This window comes from Macaca mulatta, chromosome 17 (assembly GCF_049350105.2).
Source record: "Macaca mulatta isolate MMU2019108-1 chromosome 17, T2T-MMU8v2.0, whole genome shotgun sequence".
Taxonomy (NCBI): domain Eukaryota; kingdom Metazoa; phylum Chordata; class Mammalia; order Primates; family Cercopithecidae; genus Macaca; species Macaca mulatta.
Window position 1 is genome coordinate 25,868,729 of NC_133422.1, and position 26,464 is coordinate 25,895,192.

Sequence of the window (26,464 nt, forward strand, 5' to 3'; positions counted from 1 at the left end):
TGCTTCATAGAATCAGTTCTTAATAGACACAATTTATCTCAGTCTTATATATTATAAGCTCTCAGTAATTCTAGTGAATAAAATACTTGGTTATTGTCTGTTATGTGTTCATTTGTAAAGAATGTAAAAGACATGTTCCTATAAAAATTAGCCAGGCGTGGTGGTGCGTGCCTGTAGTCCCAGCTACTCGGGAGGCTGGGGTGGGAGGATCACCTGAGCCCGGGAGGTTGAGATTGCAGTGAGCTGAAATCGTGCTGCTGCAGTCCGGTACAGGCAACCAAGTGAGATCCTGTCTCAAAAAAAAAAAAAAAAGCAAACTTGAATTAATAATTTTGGTAAATATGTATGTATTCAGATATGTTAAAGGATAGCATTTTACATACTTGTCTGGTAGAATTAGTTGGAAATAAAATAATTTTTAGATACAGTAAAAAGTTCTTTAGAGAGCTAAAAAGTTTTAACGGCATTTTTGCTTTTCCAAATCCCATGTGTTCCAGAATTTGTCAAGGAAATAGAAAAAGGAAATAGAAATCACAATGCTGTAGTAACAGAGGTGCAAAAAAAATGATAATGTTGGTCAAAACGTATAATGTTAAGAAAAACAGTGTTTGTGGTTAATAAAAGTATATTGATTTTGTTCAAATTTTATTGAGAAAATATTCTCTCCTTTTCTCATAGATTTATCTAAAAACAGACTGGTTGAAGTTCCAATGGAATTGTGCCATTTTGTATCACTGGAAATTCTTAATCTGTATCACAACTGTATCAGAGTCATTCCTGAAGCCATCGTTAATCTCCAGATGCTGACTTACCTGAACTTGAGGTAGGTTAAACATAAAAGTTGTAATCAAATTCAATGAAAGAAATAAAAAACTTATGCTTTCATTTCTATCCATTTTTTTCACTCTTTGCAATTCTTGATTTTTCTTTGATGTAGATCCCACAAAGATGTTTTAAGTAATAACTTTTCTAATAAATTTGTAATGTTGTTAATACTGCTCTTGGTGCAAGACTTCCCTGAATGTCAATATGACAAGGGTTTTTAAAAAAAAATGATTTATATCATTTATTCTCTTTGTCTACTTGGTATTTGTAAGGTTGTAATTATGTTGTCTTCAAGTATTCATGTAGATTTTGGAGGAGGAAGTATAAGGGAAGTGAAAAAGAGTTTGGTTGTCGGGACAGACAAGGATCAAAAAAAAAAAAAAAAAAGAGAGAAAGCCTGGGTGAGCTTTGGCAATTATTGATAACATTGGGCCTTGCTACCTAGTACTAATTGAGCTCATTCACTTTAAGCCTTCTTAAGAAAGTTGAGGAGCACTGAACAACTGTAGCCAGATACGAAGTTTGCTATCTATCTTTCCATCCCACTAACTTAGGTCAGTGTTTGCTGAGCATGGTTTAGTAATGTGCATTGATTGATTATGTACAACACGGTATCATGTATTAATGCCCCTGAGTAGCTCTGATGTTAAGAAAATCAGTTATTTTAAGGCCTTGGTTTTAGACTTTGCAGCTAGGTGCTCTGGTCAAATTCTAAATCCTTTCCCCATATCTGAGATGTCAGGAGAGGGAGGGAAGCTGTTTTATCAAATCTATCTTTACCGTGAATACAAGATCCCCAATTGCAAGCCTGAATGTAACCTTTTCTCATGTCAGTTGTGTCATGTTGGTGTGCAAAGGGGAGCAAGGCTTGTGTTGAGTAACAGATATACCCGACATCAAACTTCAGAAAGTTCAATGAACCAGGTATAATGCCAGTGGTTTTTTAGTTTTGATTTAGTTTTGATTGTTGTTTTGATTTAGTTGGCTACCAAAAATTACTGGTTTTCTCTTGTTTTCCTTGAAGTCAAAAATGAGTTTCTGGCTGGGTGCGGTGGCTCCCGCCTGTAATCCCACCACTTTGGGAGGCTGAGACGGGTGGATCACCTGAGGTCAGGAGTTTGAGACCAGCCTGGCCAACATGGTGGAACCGCATCTCTACTAAAAATACAAAATTAGCTGGACGTGGTGGCGCATGCCTGTAATCCCAACTATTCAGGAGGCTGAGGCAGGAGAATCGCTTGAACCTGGGAGGTGGAGGTTGCAGTGAGCAGAGATTGTGCCATTACACTCCAGCCTAGGAGACAAGAGCAAAACTCCATGTCAAAAAAAATAAAATAAAATAAAATAAAGAGTTTCCGTTGCATTTCTGTAGAAGTGCTTTTTTTTTGAGATGGAATCTCACACTCTGCTACCCAGGCTGGAGTGCAGTGGTGTGATCTTGACTCACTGCAAGCTCTGCCTCCCAGGTTCACACCATTCTCCTGCCTCAGCCTCCCAAGTAGCTGGGACTATAGGTGCCCACCACCACGTCTGCTAATTTTTTGTATTTTTAGTAGAGACAGGGTTTCACCGTGTTGGCCAGGATGGTCTCGATCTCCTGACCTCATGATCTGCCTGCCTTGGCCTCCCAAAGTGCTGGGATTACAGATGTGAGCCACCATGCCTGGCCAAGTGCGTTTGTTTTTTTATCAGGGTTGAAAAAAATCCTAGCAGTTTTTTAAGTAGCCTTAACTTCTTTTTGGTAAATAAGGTGTAGGTTACTGTTAGGATCGTCTGGAGGCTCATGTATCTAATCTTCACTTCTGCAGATTTCTGACTTATCTGACCATTTTGAATTTTCTTGCTGTTTCTGACATAGTAGGGTGTTAATAACCTTGGAATTTCCTGGTGCAGCAAGCATAGGTGTCTATAGAATTTGCATCAGTATCTCCCTAAGACATCTGTACTCTAATTCCAACATATACAGGGGAAAGCATGTGTAGTTCACTTACCTACTCCTGTCCTGCTGTGACATTTTCACTGCTGGTAGTCCTGGATGCAGTAAGTCTATATATTTAACTTTGCATTGTTGTATTTAGTCCATGTTCATTGAGAAACTTTTGGGTATAGGTGACATTTTACTTTTACGATGATAGGGATTTTAAAATGCTAATCATACCAGATAATGTAATCTTAAAATGTATATTATATTTTTAGAACATTAGTAAAATGGTTTTGGTTTCCATGTCACACCTAGTTGAGAAGAGATTATTGCTGTCTTCAAATGGGTAGGAAGTATATATTGGAGTATGGATCCGAGGATGTTTTAAGGCAAAGATGGAGAATTCATTGAAACTGATGATGGCTGAAGAGGACCATGTGGTATGTTATAAGCAGTGTTTTGTGATGAATTCCTGGTAATGGAAAGGAAAAAGAATATAGAAAGAGGCTGTTAAGCATCTAACTCTTTAAATATTGTTTTCAGTCTGTAATTTTTAGCTTCATGGTTGTATCTGTTTTCTTCAACGTACGTGGGTCATTCTGTTTTTGTTCTGTTTTTCTTTGTCCACTTCTGCTACTTTTAATAATACCATGTCTGAGACCTGTTCTCCCGTATTGAATCATGTGCTCTTTGAAGGAATTTGACAAATAGAGAAAATATGAGAAAAAGCTTACCTCTCTGAGGTATTGTATAAAGATAAAAGAAAAATGTGTGGCTATCCTCTAAACTTTTTGAAAGCCAGATACTATATATACATACATACATATACACACACACACACACAAAAAATTATTTTTAAAACTTCCTATAAATTTATTACATGAGTATAAATGTATGACATAAAGTAGTATGCCGGGCGCGGTGGCTCATGCCTGTAATCCCAGCACTTTGGGAGGCCGAGGCAGGCAGATCCCTTGAGCCCAGGAGTTCAAGACCAGCCTGGGCAACATGTTGAAACCCCATCTCTACTAAAAAAAACCACAAAAATAAGCCGGGTGTGCTGGCGTGCGCATGTAGTCCCAGCTACTCGGGAGGCTGAGGTGAGAGGGTCTGGGAGGTTGAAGCTGCAGTGAGCCATGATTGTGCTACTGCATTCCAGCCTGGGCAACAGAATGAGACTTTATCTCGAAATAAATAAATAAATAAATAAATAAATAAAAATATTAATGAGAATAATCTTTAAAGTAATCAAGAAGCTGGTCCTCTTGTGTTACTCAATTATAAGGCCTTTAATTCCTATTTGATTATTGGGTATAGTTGAAACATGTCTTCTAGGAATTGGACCCTTGAAATTGAGATATTTATCAGTTTGGGAGTGATTTGATGTTGAATGCAATATAGCTTTTTCCTAAAAGATTTATTAGTATCTGTGAAACAGTGACTGCCACATTTGTTTACTTCCAAATACGTAGTTGTATCTAGAAAATACCAGTGTCATCTAATAAAATTGTTTTGAAGTCTTCTCAGATGTTGAGTAGTATCATCCACATGATAGTGTTGTCCGTGTGAGTTCTTCCTGTCCACAGACTACCACCCCACTCCCAGCCATCCCCAAGCCTGGTAAGCAGGAGGAACGCAGAATATCGTGCCTGTGTATGATCACGACGTGATGTCTCCTCCACAACAACCGGGGTTAGCCACTGTGGCCTTTTCATGTCTTTTCTGCTCCTCCTGGATATTATTAAGTTAGCAAAATAAAATGTATATTTGTTGGGTATGGTGAAGGGACGCAGTGGACTTCGTTGACTTTTGGCCTTTGGGGAGAGACTGCCAATCCCCTCACTTGAAAAGTACGCAGAGACTTAGGATGCTGTAAACACACTGCTTTGTAGAAGAGCTAATCTAGTGTTTTTTTTCTGCAGTAGTTATAAATGGGATAGCATGCCAAAAAAAAAAAAACTTATATATCCAAGAAAGAAATATATAATCAATGCAGGACATTATCATTAATTTTGATGTATGGGGAAGTCGGTGTGAATTTCTTGAAATTAAATAAACTGTAAATTACTTTTGAGCTCACCCTTAAGGTAGACGATATCAAGTATAGTATGATCTGAAAGAGCTTTAACAAATAGGCAAGTTTGTCTGATTTTATAAACAAGTACCCTAAAATACTTTCTTTTCTGTAACACTTAGAAATTTTCTTCTTATATCTATTAACTGAGAAGAAAGACTTGTTAGATAAAATAGTGCAAAGAAGCTGCTTTTCAAACTTTCACAGATTTTGTCTGTCTATACTTAAAATCAACATGATCTCACTCTATTTAGATTTTTTTCTCCTCTCAGTAAATTACATGTAGAAATTACTAATTTTGTATATTCCAAAGTAGGAGAGATGCCATATGAAGCTACTTTGAATTCATGGGAACCTTTCAAAATTGATTACACCCTCTGGAGTATATTGTGTATTTCAGCTGAGTAAACAGCCATAAATATTTGATGGTGATGATGATGATGATGATGGTGGTGGTGGCGGTGTTGGTGATATGTCACTGCCTAACCAGCTTTTTGGCTAACAGGTTGTCTTTAAATGTCAAAAGGCGACTTGGTGCCAACAACCTCTAGTCCCAAACTAGAGATAAATTTAGTTAGCACATGAAAAAAATCCTTACTGTGAAGTGCAGTTAAAAACACTTACATATTTTTCACATTTTCTCACGTGACAGAAATGTTATGTTTGTGGAAAATATTAATTTATTGCTGTTTATGTAGCCTGTGTTTGAAGGATCTGGGCTTTTAATCTTTGCCTCTTGGTGTTCACAACAAAAGGTTATGTTAGTTTAGTATATGTGCCACTGTGTCTTTTCCTGTTATAAAGTATCTTAATCCAAGAAATGTGGCCAAGAACAATAAAAATGATTAAGCAAGACTTGTTCCTATAGAGGAACCAACACTTTGAACCTGAATTACACAGGAAAGCCTCACAAAGTTAAAAATCTATTTTAAGATGCTGGAGAGGTGGTTGTTGATGAGCCTCATGAAGAAAATGTACCGTAGGAAAATAAAATAACCCAGACTAGCAAAACTCTTGGCAATAGTAGGAGTGTTGTGAATCTAAGAATAGGGACCTTGGTTAAAAAGTCTCATCTCACGGGTAGCGGCTGCCAAGAAATGAAAGTTCTGTATAGTATTTGATCATATTGCTTCCAGAACTCTTGGTGAGTGCTTTTACTTTTCTAGGGTGAAATACACCCAGCTAGGCCTGCTATATTCATTAGAAGTCCCAACCTCTCCCCACCTACTAGGAGTGGGTTCTGAAGCATTGCCTGTAAAGAACAGGGCGGTCTCTTGAACAAAATGTTATCACACCATAAAAGGAATCTGTTTTGGCTGCTTTCTCTGCAGCCTGGCATTCTTTTTGGCTGCTGAACAATGTGCAGAAAGAGCCAGCTTCCTGATGGTCCCATAACCAGTATCCCCACATTCCTTTGGGAGTCACACTGAGGAGTCATCTTGGATTGGGACAAGCGTCTTGCATGCTAGGGTTGCCTTAGAAAACACAGACTTTGTATTTTTTTGTTGTCAACTAAAAATTAAATTTAACTACATTTCTTCTTACTTGTAGAAGAAATGCCTTCTCTCCCTGCACTGACAATTTTAAAGAAAGTCTCAATTGTAGGATGGTGTTTCTTCTCTCTAAAAAAAATGAAAAAATTGATGGTGTCTTCCTAAACTGAAAAGGAGGAGGAATTTGGTTCCATTCAATACAAATGTGTATCCCACATTCTTTCATGAAGATCTTACCTCATTCAAAGGGAGAATGAGAAAACTTTAGTGTATATATTCATGTATATTTTCAAGCTGGTCTTTGGTAGTCAGGTTTTGTTTTGTGAAATGACAGCTCAGCAGAAAGACACCAAAAACACAGTGAACTGAACTGGAGTTTGAAAGTGAACTGGCTTAAAATTTGAAAACATTTTTCACAGGATAGCAGAGATGGAAGGGGCCATTGGAGTCATCCAGTGCATGTGCACGGCCAACCATGTGGAGTTTAAACTTTGCCTTTTCTAGTGCTCTTTGGGCATCTGTTATCAAGGTGGAACCTGTAGCCAGTGGTCCCTAAAATTATTAATGTGTTTATAAATTATTGTGCCTGTAAAATTATGTCCGTTGCCATTGGTAGCTGACAGGCTTTATGAAGTGTGACTGCGTGAATGATTGACTGTTTCTTATCAGATTCCATTCCTTTTAGGATAGTTCATACTTGGCATAACTTCCAAAGAGGATTTTCCCATTATTACATATCACCCGATCATAGCTGTTGTTTCAGATCAGTGTGTGTATTGAAAAAAAGAACAGAGCGACACAAAAGGGATATTATGACTTTGATAACTAGAGTACTGTCAGAATTTGTTGGTTTTGTTTTCAGTTCTGTTTCTGATCTTAATAGAGTTGTTAAGATTTTTGTGCAGCAGGTTAGTGCTCTGGAACTGAGGTAAATACCCACTCCTCATTCAATTGTATATGTTTTTTTGTTTATATGATTGTCAAAGTTTATTCTGCCAGCCCTAAATGAACAAGTTCCAAATTGCATTTATTTGTCTAACGAGACAGATAAAAAGCACCGTGAAACATTGCCATTTCATCAATAATCAACTTACTATATATCCTCTAAGAACACTGCACTTTACCAAGTCCTATAACAAGTACTGTAGAGAAGAAGTGAGAATTTTTTTTTTTTTTAAAGAACATACATATGAAAAGTGTGGATTTCAGGGATCATCACCACCACCACTTCCCCGCTTGCTTGCTCTTTCTTTCTTTCTTTCTTTCTTTCTTTCTTTCTTTCTTTCTTTCTTTCTTTCTTTCTTTCTTTCTTTCTTTCTTTCTTTCTTTCTTTCTTTCTTTCTTTCCTTTCTTTCTTTCTTTCTTTCTTTCTTTCTTTCTTTCTTTCTTTCTTTCTTTCTTTCTTTCTTTCTTTCTCTTTCTTTCTTTCTTTCTTCTTTTTCTTTTCTTTCTGTCTTTCTTTCTGTCTTTCTGTCTTTCTTTCTCTCTCTCTCTCTCTCTCTCTTTCTTTCTCTCTCTCTCTCTCTCTCTCTCTCTCTCTCTCTCTCTCTCTCTCTCTTTTCTTTCTGGGTCTTGCTCTGTTGCTCAGGCTAGAGTGCAGTGGTGTGATCACAGCTTACTGTAGCCTCGACCTCTCTGGGCTCAGGTGACCCTTCCATGTCAGCCTCACTAGTAGCTGGGACTACAGACGTGCACCACCATGCCCAGCTAATTTTTGTGTGTGTTTTTTGTTTGTTTGTTTTTGTAGAGATGGAATTTTGCTATGTTGTCCAGGCTGGTTTCGAACTCCTGAGCTCAAGTAATCTGCCCGCCTTGGCCTCCCAAGGTGTTAGAATTTACAAATGTGAGCCACCATGCCCAGCCACCACTACTTCTTAATAGCTAAATAGGATTTAAGATTTGATCATCACACCATCAAATCTGAGCCCTTCAACAACCCTTAACTTTAGATAGGATATAGGAAAGTGGTTTATCCCTAGGCTACACTATTTCATAATTAATAGAAATGAATGGGATATATTTCTTTGACATTTTATAGGTCACTAAGCACTTTCACCTCTGTTATCTTATTGAACATGATCTCTATTGCATTCCATGCTCCTTAGGACAGTTTCATAATTGTGAAAATAGATATTAGGGATTATCCAAGGGAACAAAATAAGTATTTAAACAAGGAAGGCCTTTGTATTTTTAAAATTCCTACTGTAGCTATAATTGGCTCTCATTTTTATTTCTAATACTATAAATTTGTGCATTCTTTCTTTTTCTTTATCCACTTTTACAGAAGATGGTGTGTTTTAATAACTTTTTTTAAACTTAGCTTTTGATTTTGGATATTTTGCTCATTGAGTTCTAGTGATTTTTTCTTTTCTTATAGGAGCATTTAAGTCCACAGTTTTCCTGTGTATAGTGCTTTAGCTGACTCCTAAAAGTTTTGCTGTGCAGTGGTTTTTAATCACTCCCAGTCTTTTCTACTTTCCGGTATTACTTCTGTGGCTTGTGAGTGTTAAATTTCTTTTTTATTTTCATTTTTGGTGGGGGGCAGGGTCTTGCTCCATCGCCCAGGCTGGAGTGCAGTGGTGCGATTATGGCTCACCACAGCCTTGACTTTCAAGGCTTAAGCTATCTTCCCACCTTAGCCTCCCCAGTAGCTGGGACTACAGGCATGCACCACCATGCCAACCTAATTTTTAGATTTTTTTATAGAGATGGAGTCTCACTCTGTGGCCTAGGCTGGTCTCAAACTCCTGGACACAAGTGATCCACCCACCTCAGACTCCCAAAGTGCTTGGATTACAGGCGTGAGCCACCACACCTGGGCTAAATATTTATAGAACAGTTTTTAAAGTTATCTCTAAAAGTTTACTTTTAATTTAGTTATATTGTGTCAGAGAATATTTTCTGTTTGAAATAGATTCATTTAGATTGGTCAAGTATTGCTATGTATAGTTAATTTTGTAAATATTCCACATATGCTTGAAAACAATATATGTTTTCTAAGTTTGGTATGCAAGGTTGTAGTAAGTACAGCAAATTTAGCATTTTAATTTGGGGCTTCACCTTTCCTCCGTCGTAACACATTTTGCATCTGCAGGTCTGCAGGCAGAGATAACCTGGAAAGGTACGTTAGACAAGGCACCTGGTACTCTTTTTGCCTGTTGCAAAATTGTTCACAATTTTTTTCTGATACTCCAAATACTTCAGATTTATTTATTTATCAAGACATGTCGAGTCTCGTTCTGTCACCCAGGCTGGAGTGCAGTGGCATGATCTTAGCTTATTGCAGCCTCCGCTTCCCAGGTTCAAGCAATTCTCCTGCCTCAGCCTCCCGAGTAGCTGGGATTACAGGCATGCACCACCACGCCCGGCTAATTTTTGTATTTTTAGTAGAGAAGGGGTTTCACCATGTTGGTCAGGCTGGCCTCGAATTCCACACCCCAGATGATCCGCCTGCGTCAGCCTCCCAAAGTGCTGGGATTATAACCGTGAACCACTGCGCCCAGCCCAAATACTTCAGATTCCTATCACCACATACAAGAATTGTACACCTTCATGAACTATTTGAACAGGTCTGTAGGTAGCAAAAACCAAAAAGAATGAAAAGAATATCAGCAGTGATATTCAGTGGGGATGGTGAAATGTTTCCTTTCAGATCGTGTGTCCTCAGAACTGGGAGAGCTTGTTTGTGTGTGGGTGGCTGTTGGGAGTGGGGCTGAAGCAGTAGCTAGTGTTTTAGGGCCGTTCATTTACTTTGTTCAATCAATACTTTGAATGGGTGACCTTCACAGAATTTAAGTAAACTGTTATGAGTTGTGGCCCCTCAAGTAAATTAGTCCCAGAACCAGACCGTTGTGACCTCAGTACCAGGAGGAGAGAACAGCCTGGGATTTTCAGCAGAGGCAACCTTTGAACATTTGATCACGGTGCCAAAAACCTGTAAGCAGTTGTTTACAGAGTTCTTAGGACCAGCCTGGAGTCCTTTCATTCCACCTTGCGTGATAAGATCGGTAAAGGAAGTCTCACTTTCTGTATTCCTTAGGAGTCCCTAGGTTTTTTAACTTAGATTTTTAGAATCCCGGAAGGAAATATCTGCTGCCACAGCACTTTTAAAATACATGATCAATGTTCAGGTAGGATGTAGGTGATATCAGCTTGGAGAGAAGTTGACTAGTTATGTTAGACATAAAGTCTTAGGATTTACACACGTTTTGTATTTTCTCAGAGCTTAGAACAGGGTCTTGGACAGAGCAGGAACTCAGCAGGTGTAGAAAATAATCAACTTTTCAGTATTTGACACGATAGTGCCTTCCTCTGTTGTCTTTGGTCACATGCTTTCCTGGTCACTTTTCTACTTCTTCCTGTTTCTTCTCTATTACAGTATCTGGATATTATTTCTCTTCTTGCAACTTACTGCTAGAATGCCCCAAAGCTTTGGTCTTAAATCTTCTCTCCAAGACCTTATGCCTCTTGTGTCTCAAATATATTCTTTATCCCTTTGACTCAGTTGAGCACTAGCCCTCATTTCCCCAGTTCCCTAATATTCAGTTCCTCTTAGATGTCCTAGTGACCTTCAAATTCCAGTATGTGTTAGACTAAGCCCATTTTCTTCTTTTCCAAATTAGTGTATCTTCGATCCTTGCTTCTGTTCATGCTCCTACTGTTTTTCTCCAGCACCCCAGGTCAAAAATCTCAGAAATAAACTTTGACCCCTTTCCTCTATTCATTTTTACATAAATCAATCATTAACTACTAGTTCAGTATCTCACTGCCCGCTGCTTGGAATTCTGTGCCCTCCTTCCACTGTTTTCCTGGTTTACCTCTACTTTTTATTCCAGAGTAAATGAGAAAAGGCTGTGCTGTGTAGAGGGGAGACCACAGACTTTGATCTAAAGCCTGACCCACCCGGTTTCAAACCTGAACACAGAGACACTCACTAGCCAGGCAACTTAGAATGAATTATTTAAATTCTCTGAATGTCAGTTTTTGTGTCTGAAAAGTGGGAGGTCTTAGTGCTTATATTACAAGATGGTTGTGAATATAAATAAAATACTTGTCCTAGCGCCAACACAGTGCCTTGTACATAATAGCCAAGAAATATTTGTTGATTTGTTGAATTAAATTTTGTGGCATGCTGTGTCATCATGCAAATTGCTATACAGGTTAAGAAACATAGTGACAAAAGAGCTAGTATTTGAGTAAAGTAAGTGGATTCTGTAGTATTGTTGGCAAAGAGTAACCTCTTTGTGTAAAAATATTAGAACACTAAAGAAGAGTCTAGTTATTAGTAGTTTTCAAGTTATGCAATAGAAGCTCTCTGAAGATTCATTTCCTTGGAGGGATGCGTAGGAAGAAAGGATGTACATACACTAATATCCACGCATATTAATCTATGTTACACATTCAAACATTTCTTGAAACAACTGGAGAGGAATGCGTCTTCAAATGGTAAATGGCAATATTCAGGCATCTTAATTTTTATTATGAATATTTTTATTACCTTAATGTCCCTGGATAAAAATTGATCTCAATAGACTGTGCTCACCTAAGTCAGTATCAGTATCCCTTTCCTTTTTTATGGGGGAAAGATGTTAAAGTAAAAAATACTTATTTTTGGCTAGGCGCCGTGGCTCAGGCCTGTAATTCCAGCACTTTGGGAGGTTGAGGCGGGCAGATCACGAGGTCAGGAGTTTGAGACCAGCCTGACCAGCATAGTAAAACCTCATCTCTGCTAAAAGTACAAAAATTAGCCAGACATGGTGGTGTGTCCCTGTAATCCCAGCTACTCAGGAGGCTGAGGCAGGAGAATCACTTGAAAATGTATATATTTTCTAGGCTTTGGGAGGTGGTATGGAAGAGAAGCAAAGTAGGAATACCTTCCTGGTAGTAGGAAACCAGGGTTGGTTCCATCTGGAACATAGTTCTGAATAGTGGGAGAGTTCTCTCCACTGCCCATGTATTTTTCCTAGTCATTCAGTGACAGTTTCCTGTGTGCCAGGAGCAATGATCTGCACAGTGGTATTTTTCAAGACCCAGAGCTTAGGCAGCTACAAGTCTTAATACTTAAAACCCCACGTCTACACTGTCGCCTCTAAAAGTGTTTGAAAATTTAATATTTTTGCTGGTATTAGATAGAGTTCTCTTTGAACATCCAAAGCGCACTTGTTTTGAAAGCTCAATTGATTTTGAGCATTCAATTCCATTTTAAAATAGAGGAAATTTAAAGCAATAGTGTTTAGAGCCCAAAATCGGCCTTGATCTTTTGGAATTGAAAAACTCTTAGAAGAAAGGAGAGAAAATAATTAAGATAAAGCGAGTTATCAAAACTGCCCTTTGAAATCTAACTGTAAACATTGGTAGCTTACATGGGTTGCTGACCGTTGGGGATATATATATATATATATATATATATATATATATATATATACACACACACACACACACACACACACACACACACACACATAAAGGAATATTTTAAGCAGTTGTTTATTTATACTCATGAGGAGATAGGCTGTTATTGTGGGAAACCAGTTCAGCTGCACGAAGCCAAATATGGTGCAGGTATGCACAGGAAAATGCACAGTGAAATAAGTGACGGTTGCAGAAATTTGCCTGAATTCAAACTCACTTTAGACACTTCTTGCTTTTCTTGCAGTTCTCTTTTCTAAAGTTAATCTTTTACCTTCTCAAAACATAGCTTTTATGTGTATGGAGTGTGAAATTGATTGGTGTAGCTTTCAAGACTGGTTTCAGATTCAATTGAAACGATGATTCTGTTTTTGTAGTCTGAAAACATTGTAAGTCTTCAAGTGATTGCCACAGTCAGGTTGTAGTTAGCATAATTGCTTTCAAAGTTAGATTTAAACGTAGGCTCCCAGATTTAATGTATATTATTTAATTAAGAGTCTATATAAAATATAAAGATATAAGATAATAATAATAAATCTCTGTCCGAAAAATTAATGTCAAATGTTATTTTTTAGCTTTACATTTAAGCATAAAGATAGTCTCTATTTGATTTTAGCTTTATAGCATCAAATTACAGTTGACCGTGGTCACCAGGCAACTCAAAGCAAAGCTTTTGTTGTTGTTGTTGCTCATTGTCTCCGATGTGTAATTAATGATGGTGGCATGTAGGGGGAGGGCAGACAATGAAGGGGAAGCACTCAGTCATTAGGGGAAACAAGGGTGAGACATTTTGCCATGCTGGATTTTTCAGCATGGAACAAGCAGGAGAAAGGAAATGGTTATCTATGGATATTGTTCACTGCTGTGTGCCCCTAAAGACAACAGTCAGGTGTCATATGCAAAACAGCAAAAAGTTACTCCTTTAATGAGAAGCTAACAGGGTATTCATAAAAGAGCATAAAAACAAAATTAGATGAGGTGTCCTGTGAAAAGGAAACTTACTAGGCTAAAGTAAAATAATTGCTGTTTACTGTAGGTCAAGTGCCAAGCACAGACAATAATATTCAAACCAACAACGACTGGATCCTGGCTAGCTCCCTTCTCTTGCTGAGACTCAGTATTGGGTAAGCCCAGAGTATCCATGCTGTGAAACCTGCCTGGCTTTCTCTGTGACTCTCTAGATGCAGGCCTGTGTCATTTCCTTAATAGTTCTGTGATGGCTGATGAATTTACATCAATAATTCCATTACTATTTGAAAACAAGTAGTAAACAGAGATTGCGATCCCTGGATATTCATGCTTTTCCAGCGAAATGGCAGGATCCTGGACTTAGGAAGGATGAGAGAAAATGTCATTTATAGGATTATATCTTGTAGTCTTGGTTATCCAGATTGGAATTAGGTACATGGTTTGTTTGGGCCTGAAATTTTATAGCCCAGCCTGGTTCACCCTGGCATGTCTGAACAATCATCTTTATTTTTAATTGGTATATGTTTATAATGAGGGTATCATTAAACCATATTTTAAAAGTGGCTGAAATTTTAGCTATTAGTATATACAATAAGTAAAATTAATAAATGAGTCATGCACCACATAATGACATTTCGGTCAACGATGGACCACATATGACAGTGGTATAGATTATAATGGAGTTGAAGAATTCCTGTGGCCTAGTGACATAGGCATTGTAGCCACATCTTAACATCTGAGTGTAACACATTACCCTTTCTATGTTTACATGTGTTTAGAGACAAAAATACTTAACACTGTTACAGTTGCCTAGAATATTCAATACAGTAACCTGTTGTACAGGTTTGTAACCTAGGAGCAATGGGCTATACCATAGAGCCTAGCGATGGAGTAGGCTAGACACCTAGGTTTGTGTAAGTACTCTCTGTGATGGTCACACAATAACACAAGGGCATAATGAAGCATTTTAAAGCAGGTGTCGTAGTCATGAAGCAACATGTGACTGTACAACAGAGCTGAGCACACCTATGCTCTTTCTGGTTACCTCCTCACTGCTTTGCCACATTAGTGGCTGGGTGAGGTTTAATTTTTTTATATGGATGTGGTGTTGGGCTAAGCACTTTCACATCTATAATGTTGTGTTAGGTAGGTCTTATCGTCTCTGTTTTATAGCTGAGAAAACCAGAGAGATTAAATGATTTACCTGATTTGTGGTAAATCATCTCTATGGTATTTGAACCCAGGTCTTATAATTTCACAACTGGTGGCCTTTCTTTATTTCTTGCTTAAAAGTTGGCGTAGTCTGGGAGGGGCATTCTCTTGACAGTCTGAAAGGTTTTTATAATTGGTGACTTTTCTGGCCAGGCGTGGTGGCTCAAGCCTGTAATCCCTGCCCTTTGGGAGGCCGAAGCGGACGGATCACGAGGTCAGGAGATTGAGACCATCCTGGCTAATACGGTGAAACCCCCTCTCTACTAAAAAATACAAAAAACTAGCCGGGCGAGGTGGCGGGCATCTGTAGTCCCGGCTACTCGGGAGGCTGAGGCAGGAGAATGGTGTAAACCCAGGAGGCGGAGCTTGCAGTGAGCTGAGATCTGGCCACTGCACTTCCAGCCTAGGCGACAGAGCGAGACTCCGTCTCAAAAAAAAAAAAAAAAAAAGACTTTTCTGCCACACCAAGCAGTCAATTGAGTAAATTTGTTATATAAATTTTTCTATAAATTATTTTCTAAGTGAAAATAATTTTTTGTATTCTGTTAAGTGAACCCATTCACTGAAAATACAGAGGTATATTCCAGTAGAATTTAAAAATGTAGATATTATGCTCTGTTAATAAAATCACCTGTAAGAACACAGCATGTCTTTATAATCACATATCTTAAGGAAAATAACCTTTTGATAAACCAATAATAAATAATATCAGATACTAAGATTGAGACTCAAACTATGGACATCAATAAGTGCCGTAGTCAAAATACATCAAAATAATACTCTAGAAGTAAAACCAGAAAAAGTGATTTGGTTTGTAAATTCCTTAATTTAGGAGTTAAGTGAGGGATAGTGGTACTTGAAGCCAAGATAAATGTATCCTGCAAATTTAGGCTGCCAAGAATGTTTAGATTATATTGAGCTGCCTTATTTCATCTTGAAATGATGAAATAGACAAATGAATCTAGCAGGAAGTCATTTAACTGAAAAAAATGGAAGATGAAGCATTCACAATAATATGGATCTGGTAAAAGCCCAGTGCCTTCCTTCTCTTTCTCTTTCCTCCCCACCCTGATCTTCAACCCAGACTCTACAGGGACAGTGACAAGAGACGGGTTTGGGGCAGGGGTGGAGTGCAGACTTGGCTCTGGTGATGTAGCTTGTCAGATACAATATGGCCTTATTTTCAAACGTTCTTTCAGCATAGGGCCTGTTTATAGCACCAAGGCTGCAGAAGACCAGGGGTGTACGATAGTGGATTGTGGCCTGAGGCACTTACTTGCTTGAGAAAAATTGCTGCCAGACGAGTGGTTTCAAAAAGCTGAGACTGCTGCTGTGGTTGCTAGTGGGTAGAGGATTACAGGGAATGCAGCTTTTCCTCTCCTGTCTAAATATTTGCTGGAGAGCAAATGGGTTTTTGTGTGCATGTGTATTTCCTTTTTCTATTGGGGAAATCACAAGTAATACAGGAACATCCTGTGATAAAATAGATGAAGTAGAGGGAGCAGATGGATGAAGTTGAAGAAATGTGCCCCAGGTCTGTGGCATGCTGTATGATGACTAAATTCTTGGCATGGTGAATTGGTAAGTCTACAGATGATTAACTACAGTGTAAACAAGAAATGTATGGAACATGAATTTGAGATAGGCCATTCCATCGGCAGCTTTTAGTGTAAAAAGCATCCATTCCCATCAAAGAGACCATGAATGTTTTCATAAGCCTAAATTTTATTTTATTTTAAGTAAGTACCCACCCTGGAAGATATCCAGTGAGAATAAACCCATGTAATCTCAAATACTCACACATCTGAATGAGCAGAGCTTTCTTTGTGTTTCTTAAACTAGTATGATACATGACTCTCCCAATTCCATATCTGCTAATCTGGTTAGATCCCTGTACCAACTACTGAGACAGATAACTCAAACAGTGTAACACTGAGTTTCCAGGCAAAGAAACGTAAGGAAGATCTGAACTTGTAATTGTTAACTCTGCCAAAAATAGGAATGTAGAACTTTCTTGAAAATACTGGTCTTCGTTCTCATTACCCCTCTGCAAAAGGAGGTTTACGTATGGCTCCACATTAACAGACTTGCCTTATTGCCATTTTTCATCTGCCGATCCTCACTTTAGAAAATTGCATATTAACAAATATTTTACAACCACAAATTACATTTCGAATTATTTACTTGCAACCTTTTAATAAACCGAGTTCTTTTTTCCGGAGGAGCCTTTTTCGGAGCTTGAACAAAGCCCTCACAGCAGGGTAACAGGAAGACCCCCTCCTCCAGCTGAAAGAGTCCCACTGAGCCCCTGCTGGTGAGAGAGAGCCGTGGGAGGGCTGTGAGGCAGAAAGACAGACTGCTGGCCCTAGCTCCTCCCTTCCACCACCCCCAGAGACCAGGAGAGAGTGCCAGTGCGGGCCCATTGCCCTTATTCTCTTGGTCCAATCCTGCTAACCAGGGAAAGGGAAGAGCTGGCTGGTCCGTTGCAAGCCAGGAACCTACCAGGAGGGCTCTCAGTCTCCTCCCTCCTTCTGCTGGACCCTCTTAGAGAAAAATCTGCCTCTTTCTGGAAATAGCTTTTGCCATGGATCTGCACAATGGAGAGAAAATACGACTGTATCTTTTCTTGCTAAAACATAGTTACGTGGGTCATTGAGTGCCTAAAGCAGAAGAGATATCAAGCTGTTGACAAGGCCGTGCCCAGGTTAGAAAGGTTCTTTCCACAGCACAGCACCTGCTTTTTTTGAGCCCATCAGGTAGAGATGCCCTTCAGTTAACCGGATTCCTGCCCCCTCAAAAGGGGGGGAGTCAAACTTCTAATGAAAGTGTGACATATATTCAGAAAAGTGCACAGATCGTAAGTACACATCTCAAAGAATTTTCACAAATAGGAGCACTCATGTAACACATATCCAGGTCACATTTATCATTTTCTAATGATGTTTCTTTCCTGATGATAAAAGCCCTTGTAGGAAGTTTGGAAAATATATCAAAGTATAATAACGGAAATAAAACCATCCATTGTACCTGTACCCCAAGAGGAGTACTGAGAGTATTTTGGTGTATTTCCATTCTGTCTGTCTCTCCCCCTCACATACACAGATACATGCGTGTCTATAAATACACTCACACAAGACCACTACTTCTGAAACTTTATGCATGTGTGCACAAACACACAGCAGTTTTATTAAATAGTTGCATTGAATGACATACAGATTTTTAGATGTTTCACTCTGTGGTCGTTGGCTTCAGCACCAGAATGGCAGAGAAAGAAAGGGAAACTGAAAACCATCTGTCTTTTTACTTGGTAACAGGAAAAAGGGGCTTTTTGTGGGTGAGGAGATTGAAATAAATGGCTGACATATAAATAAGGATGATTCGTAGATTTTATTTATCCAATATTTTCCATGTCCATGAAGACTAAGCATTGATGATAGAAAGTTCAGAAACTTCTGGGTAGAAACCCTTTTCTTGTAGAGCAGAGATGAGATAGCAACTTAGACTTTTTTGGCTCCTCTGTGGAACTGAACCCCTCTGGGCTGCAGTTCCACTTTGCCAGAAGAGCAACTTTCCTTTCTTTTTCTTTTAATTAGCTCTCTTGCAGATACCAAAACAGACTTTAACTGTAGCAACCCTTGTTTTAACAAAAGGAAGCTGAGTCAAAATGTTGGAAATGAGCCTGGTGGTTTTGTGAGTTGCAGCAAAATTATCTTTCCTATCCCTACTGCAGTGGATGAAGTGATGCCTGTGTGGTGCTGGTTGCTTTGGTCCAGCTGAGTTTCCTGCACACATTGTCAGGAGAGGGCAGTTGGCACCAGCTTCCCGTTGCTATTGGTTGTGCAGGATGTGCTCTCCATCTGGCTCCTGGCTGGCCAAGGGCTCAGCTTCTAAGTGACGGTGGGGTGGGGGTGGAGAAGGGGGTGGGGGACTGAGGGAGTGGGGGGGTTCGGGGGGTGGGAGAGAGGGGACTTCAATGGTATTCCTTGTGTTGAAGAAGGTTGTCTCTTTCAGAACTGCCCATACGCTTCTTTAAAACAGAAACAAACAAAAAAACACCATATCTTGTTTTCTTACATACTTGTCATTTGAGTTATTACATATACAGAAAGTATATTGGACTTTTTGTATTTGTAAAATGTCTTCTCAGATCACTCCTTTTTCCTTTCTTGTTAAAAACAGATTCACAGACAGTATGAAGTGGCCTTTCTGTTTACGTGTGTTCTTGTTGTATTGTCTTTGCAGTCGAAATCAGCTGTCCGCCCTGCCTGCCTGCCTGTGTGGTCTGCCTCTCAAAGTCTTAATCGCGAGTAACAACAAACTTGGATCATTACCAGAAGAGATAGGCCAGCTCAAACAGTTAATGGAGTTGGTATGTTACTGATTTTTAAGATGCTCTTTTTTGTTGGTTGACTGATCATAGCCTATCAAGGTATTCAGAAAAACTTTTCGCGACAGTTGGACAAGGTAGAGCCTCTGTTGCGTGAGGGCAGGTATATGATAAAGACATTAAGTGGGGAGAGGAACAGCTTTGAAACTTTGCTGTGACAGACACATTTCCTGGGATTTAAAGGCTTCCTGTAATTTACAGCTCCTGAAGTTTGCAGGATTTGCAGTTTCTGAAGTTTGTGGGCTATCATGTTGTAGTTAGATTTTTTTTTTCAGATTGCATATAAATTTGTAAAAAATTGTGGCTAAACTGCCAAAATAATCTACAAATAAGTTAGTAGGCCACACTTCATGCAGGTATAAAATTAAGTCAGAAGACAGAAAGAACAGGGTGCTCTGATTCTGTCGAGATTTTAGAAATCATTGTCCCAAATCGATGTAATGTTAAAATGTGACCGCGTCCCCAGGGATAGAAAAGGAGAACGAGCTGTAGATGAGGAGAGACAGATTATAAATGTGTGTGAAGCTGAGATGCACTGTTCTATTTCAGCTCTTTCACTACTCATTTAATTATTTACCTTTCTTCTAAATTGGGAAAGAATGAATGTTTTCTAAACTTCCATTGAGCTAACATAGGTAAAGGAAGACACAGGAGTTAGCAGTCAGGGCATGGGCTTATTCCATCCTGACCCTGTGTCAGGATGTGATTAAATGATGAAAAGGGCACAGTACCTGTCTTCCAGTAGATTCCAGTCTAGAACATTGATGGTCGATAAGTTTTGTCTTTCATGCCAGCGCCTCTGGATCCACCTGGAGCACCACGGTGCTGGCCTGTGAGGCCCAGATAGAGAATGCTGTGATTGCTTAGTCATGTCTGTAGTGGGATTGGTCCAGGAGAGTGATGGCACCCATGTCACCTACGTGTCAACTTTGACTTTAATATAAAAATTAATAATTGCTATAGAAAGGCATTAGAGCTATAGAAAGTGTCTTTTTCATGGATTATTTGATAGCATTGTCCAAAACTCATTCCATCTAGCTCACACCAAAAGTCAGGGTTGGTTACAGGATGCAGGGGTCCATCAGATCACTTACTATAAAGACATTTGGTCACAGATCACGAGTGACTAGGACAAGACACAGGAATGTTATGAAGGACCGTGGCAGCGGTTCATTTTTCTCCTCAGCTTTTCCTCTTCCATACAACGGCAGAGGTTGCCCAAGTTTAAATATTCTCCCAGGTAAAGTACCTAGCAAGACACCTACTGGCATCTCTCAGCCCTGGGTTCTAAGTGAGAGGCAGATCTGGCCTGATGTTCTCCCCTGACTTAGTCTGCTGTGCCCAAGACACATGGTCGTGCTGCTCAGATGTGGATGTTGGGCTGCCACCAAAGGGGGTAATTCTGAAAGAAGACAGATGTTCATTTGAGCAGACACTGCCCACCACCCCCCCACCCCATCCCCGAAAGTTTCTATTACAAGAAGCATGTGCACGAGGCAGGGAATGATTGATTAATTCAGTCTTCGGGTTGTGAGAGGTTTGGAAAAGAAGAGCCCTTTGAGAGGCCCCTTAAATAAGGCCCATGTGGGATTTCCTAGGAGGAAAAAATAAGTCAGGGACAGGGACAGGGAAAGCATTCAAGGAGAAGGGACAGCTCGTGCAAAGGCAGTACATCCTAGAAGTCAATGTCGTGCTTGGGAGTGGGAAGCTGTTGAATCCTGCTGAAGTGTAGGTAGATAGAATGGGGCTGGGTACGCCATCCTTACACACACTGCCTTATATTTAGGCCATAGGCAACTCCTTTACAGGGCATTCGAGGACCTCTGTGGTCAGCCCCCTGCTCACATCTTCTGGTTCATCTCTTGCCACTGACACCTTCACTCTCCAAGTTCCTACCTTCTGGGAATGCACCTTGTTCATTTTCACTTCCGGACTTGTGCACCCATCACTCTTCCATCATGGGCTGTTTCTTCTTCCCCACTCCTTTCTTGGTTAGTTCTTAGCCAAGTTAGATGTCACTTCATCCAAAAAGCCTTCCCAGATCCTCCAAGCCTGAGTTAGGTGCTCCTGAGGCAAGCACTCCATTCTTATTACTGAATTTTCATAGCATCACGGTTGTTTCCTTACTTGGCTTTCTCTGTGCTAGCTCCCCCGACACCCTGAAAGCTGCTTACTTGCCGTTGCATCCCAGGTGCCTGGCACCTGATAGGCACCCAGCAGATGTTTGCTGAATGGTACTGTTGAATGGTGGAAGGTGAGCCTGGAAAGATGGCTGGAGGAGATTGTGAAGACCGCAGGTGCTGGGCATGGATGGGGTTGTGGGGGCAGGAAGACTGAATCTTGCTGTCCACATAACTCAGAAGGTGCCATTTTAACTGGTTCTAGGAAACAAAAATTTCCTAGATAAAAGCTTTGGATGAAAGTCACGGTCATATGCTGCTGCTTTTTCTTTTAATGCTTCTTTTAGGTATCTGATAGCCACAGAATCCATCATTGCTAAAATTTGGGTTAGGACCTGCAAATACAACATGAATAACAATTTTTAAAAAAAATCAGACTTTATTTGTAAGAGCAGTTTTAGGTTCACAGCAAAATTGAGAAGAAGGTACAAAGATATCCCACATACGCTCTACTCCCACACATGCACAGTCTCCCTGTCATCAACATTCTCCACCAGAGTGGTACATTTGTTACAATCTGTGATCCTATCCCAACACATCAATGTCACCCAAAGTCCATAGTTTACATTAGTGTTCACTCTTGGTGTTGTACATTCTATCTGTTTGTGTAAATGTAGAATGACATGTGTCTTTCGCTACCCTCCAAATCCTCTGTGTCATCCCTCCCTCCTCCTTAACCCTGGAAACCACTGATCTTTACTGTTTCCATAGTTTTGCCTTTTCCAGAATGTCATCTAGTTGGAACCATACAGTATGGAGCCTTTTCAGATTGGCTTCTTTTTTTTTTTTTTTTTTTTTTTTTTTTTTTTTTTTTTTTTTTTTTTTTTTTTGAGACGGAGTCTCACGCTGTTGCCCAGGCTGGAGTGCAGTGGCGTGATCTCGGCTCACTGCAAGCTCCGCCTCCCGGGTTCCCGCCATTCTCCTGCCTCAGCCTCCTGAGTAGCTGGGACTACAGGCGCCCGCCACCGCGCCCGGCTAATTTTTTGTATTTTTAGTAGAGACGGGGTTTCACTGTGGTCTCGATCTCCTGACCTTGTGATCCGCCCGCCTCGGCCTCCCAAAGTGCTGGGATTACAGGCTTGAGCCACCGCGCCCGGCCCAGATTGGCTTCTTTCACTTAGGAATATGCATTTAAGTTTCCTCCAAGTTTTTCCATGGCTTGACAGCTCATTTTTTTTAGTGCTGAATAATATTCCACTGCCTGCACAGTTTATCTTCTCACCTCCTGAGGGATATCTTGGTGGCTTGCAAGTTTTGCCAATTATGAATAAAGCTGACAAGTTGATTTTTTTTTTTTTTTTCATTATTTGAGTTCCCGTGCAGATGGGTGGCACATGGGTGAGATCAGTCTTCTGGAACTTTTTGGCGCTGATATGTGCTTCTGTCCCATGAACCTTGAGTGTAAGTGACATCGCATGCCATCCATCCGCTGTGCTCTAGAGCTGTGTCAGCTAGCTCATCTGTTAGCAGGTGGCACATGTGCTGAGCCTGAGAGTCAACCTCATACCAGAGCAGAGCTTTCCCCAAATACCCTTCCTCAGCTGCAGGGCTGACATGTGTAAACAGCCTTGTCTCCAGCGTCAGGACACACTGGCTGTTGGATGGCTCTAAGGGACACCCCGTACTTTTCTTGGGCACCTTGTCCTACATCCTAGTTACAGGACTGTCTTCACCTGATTCTTATGTCTTTTCTCCACCCGCAATAACTGTTGAACCCACAAGTTCTAGGATCTTAGAGCAATAGGGGATTGTAAAAGGCATTTAGTCCAAACTCTTGACGTCTTATGAATGAAGAAACCCGAGGCAGAAAGCCAGTGCATGACATATGGAAGGTCACCCCTCTGTAGCTAAATTGTAACATAAGCTGAAACACCCTCACCCAGCACAGTCCTGTGGAAATATAATGTAAGCAGTAAATGTGATTTTAAAAGTACTGGTAGATACATTTACAAAAAAGAAGCAAGTGAAATTGATTGTAATAATATGTATTTAACCTAAAATAACCAAAATATTATTTCTTCGTCACTTGTATAATATAAAAAAAATTAATGAGATATTTTAGGTGCTTTTTTTCATGCTAAGTCCTTGAAATCTAGTGTGTACATAACTCTGAAAGCACATCACAGATTGGACTGGCCACATTTCTGGCGTTCAGTGGCCACCGTTCTGGATATGGCAGCTCTGTCGCCTGTGCTCTTTCGGCTCTCCTGACCCTGTGTGTGAGCAAGCGTGATCTTTGGGAAAAAAAGCATTTACTTATGAAGTTGATAAAAATTTAATAAGTGGTCATTATTTAACCACAAAGAGGGAGTGGTGTTGCTTAAGGTCACAGTCTAAAAAAAGATTATTTTCCATCCATTCTCACTTATCTTTCATATCTTTTTGCTTAAAATAGTAGTGTTACCATAGGTAACCATATCATATTATTTTAAGCTATGAATTGGGGGAAAAAAATTCCCTGGAGGGGCAGAAGTAATTCTAGAATTGCCATGGGAGGCTTCTGTTTTGTAGTCACAAATTAATCAGCTTGTTACAAGATTTGGGAGCACTCCAAGCATTCAGAATACTTGAAGCCACCTAGTGCTTCAGCGCTGAGACAGTGTCTCAGCTTATTAGGTTCCAAGCATTGCTTGTTAACTATTTTAGAAGAAATATTTTTAAATTGTTCACATCAGACTCAGAGTATTCCAAATGGAATTATTATTATTATTATTATTATTATTTTGAGATGGAGTGTTGCTGTGTCGCCCAGGCTGGAGTGCAGTGGCACGATCTCGGCTCACTGCAGGCTCTGCCTCCCAGGTTCAAGCAATTCTCCTGCCTCAGCCTCCCTAGTAGCTGGGAATACAGGCGCCTGCCACTGCACCTAGCTGACTTTTTGTATTTTTAGTAGAGATGGGGTTTCACTATGTTAGCCAGGCTGCTCTCAAACTCCTGACCTCAAGTGAACCACCCACCTTGGCCTCCCAAAGTATTGGGATTAAGGCGTGAGCCACCATGCTCGGCCAGAATTGTGAACTCTCTTTTCTTCTAAGTGTGAGTGAACATTCCAGAGTCAGCAGTCACTTAAAAACAAACAACAAAATAATAAAAAATAAAACAACTTTAGCCATTTACAAGAAAGCAGTTGTCCTTTCTACTTTGTGAAAGGAATTGGAGTTGGAAAATGATGTCTTATCTTTTTAAATACATTAGAATTATATAAGATTTTTTTTTAATGCATTCCCATTCAGTCATTGCCTTGTCCTGCCATTTGAGACCGTGCAGGGAATGTCCCATGAAGAAGCCACAAAGAGACGCTACTGAGATGTCCTTTTCCTAACTCAACAAGAGTGGCCAGATTGTATTTCCACACTGTTGCAGGTGCAGGAAAACTTAGGAATCTTAGCTCCGTGGAGCTGGCCCCTCCAGGGTCATTTCAGATGGGAACGATCTGGAACTTTCTGATCTCCTTGGCTGCTCTGAATGACTTCTGTATGCTCTGTTGCCTCACTGCTGTAGCAGTATGAATGTGTTGCTTGGTACGTCTATCTGCCTGTGCTTTCTCTAAAGGGAAGAGATAAAGCGTTCACATTACTGCGCATCTGCTATATACCAGGCACTCTGCTAGGTATACATGTATTATTTCATATAGTCTTGAAAATAAGCCAGCAAGGTAGGTATCATGTTTAAATTTTACAAATAACTTTCAATTTTAGAATTACTTCGCCAAAGCTGCAAGGATATGAAGAGGTAGAGCTGGAGTCAAAACCAGGTTTTTTAATCAGCATCCTCACCACAGTACAGCACTGTCTCTTCACCTAAACTGTAAGCCCCTCATGGAGTGGGGCCGTGATTTTCTCTTTGGAGTTCCCTGGTTTAACTCCTGGTGGTTTTTCCATTAAAGTTGTGGGAGGAAAATGTTACTAAAAAAAAAGGTTTGGTACAAATGGTCTCACTAATGTTTTGTTACTGTGGAAGCAAGAGTCAGGGAAGGGGGGCTGTAGACTTGTGTTGGCTGAATCTCATTTTACTCATTAAAACTTTGTTAACATGTTGAAAACATGGTTCTTTTACTGCTAAACCATGCCTGATGGATGAGGTATATTTGTTAAGAGATGCTGCAGAAATGCCATGTGTTATAATTAACAGGCAGCTGTAAAAACAAACACACTGTTAGAACACAATTAAATAGAGAGCCTTTTATGGGGCATTTGCCAAAAATCTAAGTTTTCTCGTTGGTTCCCTGTACATGGTGACATGTTGTGGTCTAGAGATGTTTTTTTTTTTTTTTTCCACGATTCTGTCCTCTCTGAAGTCACACAGTGTGTGAAAATCATGTCTTCTAGCTCTTACCTTCACATAAGAGAACACAATATCACTGATTTAAAACCTGCTTTTCTAATCAAAAACCTCACAAGGCCTGGCTCAAGAAATGACTAGTTGGAAGGTGCATTTCCTGGCCTTGATTGGATATGCTATTTTTTATTCTTTTTTCATGAAATGTTTGGTTGTGTGGAGAGTTTGGATTCAAAGATTGATTACTGAGCAGGTGCTGAGGAAAATCCCTTCTTCATTATTTGCATGGGCAGCGTTCCAGTCTCTGAGGGAGATAACGGTGGAGGCATAAATTCACGTGCTCGCCATGCTGTTTGTCCATTCATGGTCTCTGGAGACGCCTCCTAACCTCTGGTTTCTGTGGGGTGATTGGAAACCCAGGGCTTGCTCAAGTCCCTCTGTGCTTCCATTTCTGCCTTTCTTCTGAAGAGCAGTGGGGTAGGCCGTGTGTTTGTAAATTTAGGAGAATTGTGCAACAGAGTTTTGCTCTGGAAAAAGACACTGGTGTTGAAAGATGATAATTTGTCATCCCAGAGCTTTCTTGAGAAAGTTTCAAGTTTAAATGAACATATTTTCTTTTTAAGACAGAGAGTTCTGGCCAGATGCAGTGGCTCACACCTGTAATCCCAGCACTTTGAGAGGCTGAGGCGGGCAGATCACGAGGTCAGGAGTTCGAGA

The 26,464-nt window shown here is 40.0% G+C and overlaps 1 protein-coding gene across 6 annotated transcripts in view; it reads left to right on the forward strand.

The window, feature by feature from the left end:
- Positions 1 to 26,464, forward strand: part of LRCH1 (leucine rich repeats and calponin homology domain containing 1) — a 204,032-nt gene that overhangs the window by 98,872 nt on the left and 78,696 nt on the right. For all 6 annotated transcript variants that reach the window (XM_015121050.3, XM_015121052.3, XM_077974336.1 and 3 more), the window contains exons 2-3: positions 679 to 823; positions 19,145 to 19,271. In XM_015121050.3, the coding sequence (XP_014976536.1) occupies positions 679 to 823; positions 19,145 to 19,271 (272 nt within the window). The remainder of the gene's footprint in view (positions 1 to 678; positions 824 to 19,144; positions 19,272 to 26,464) is intronic.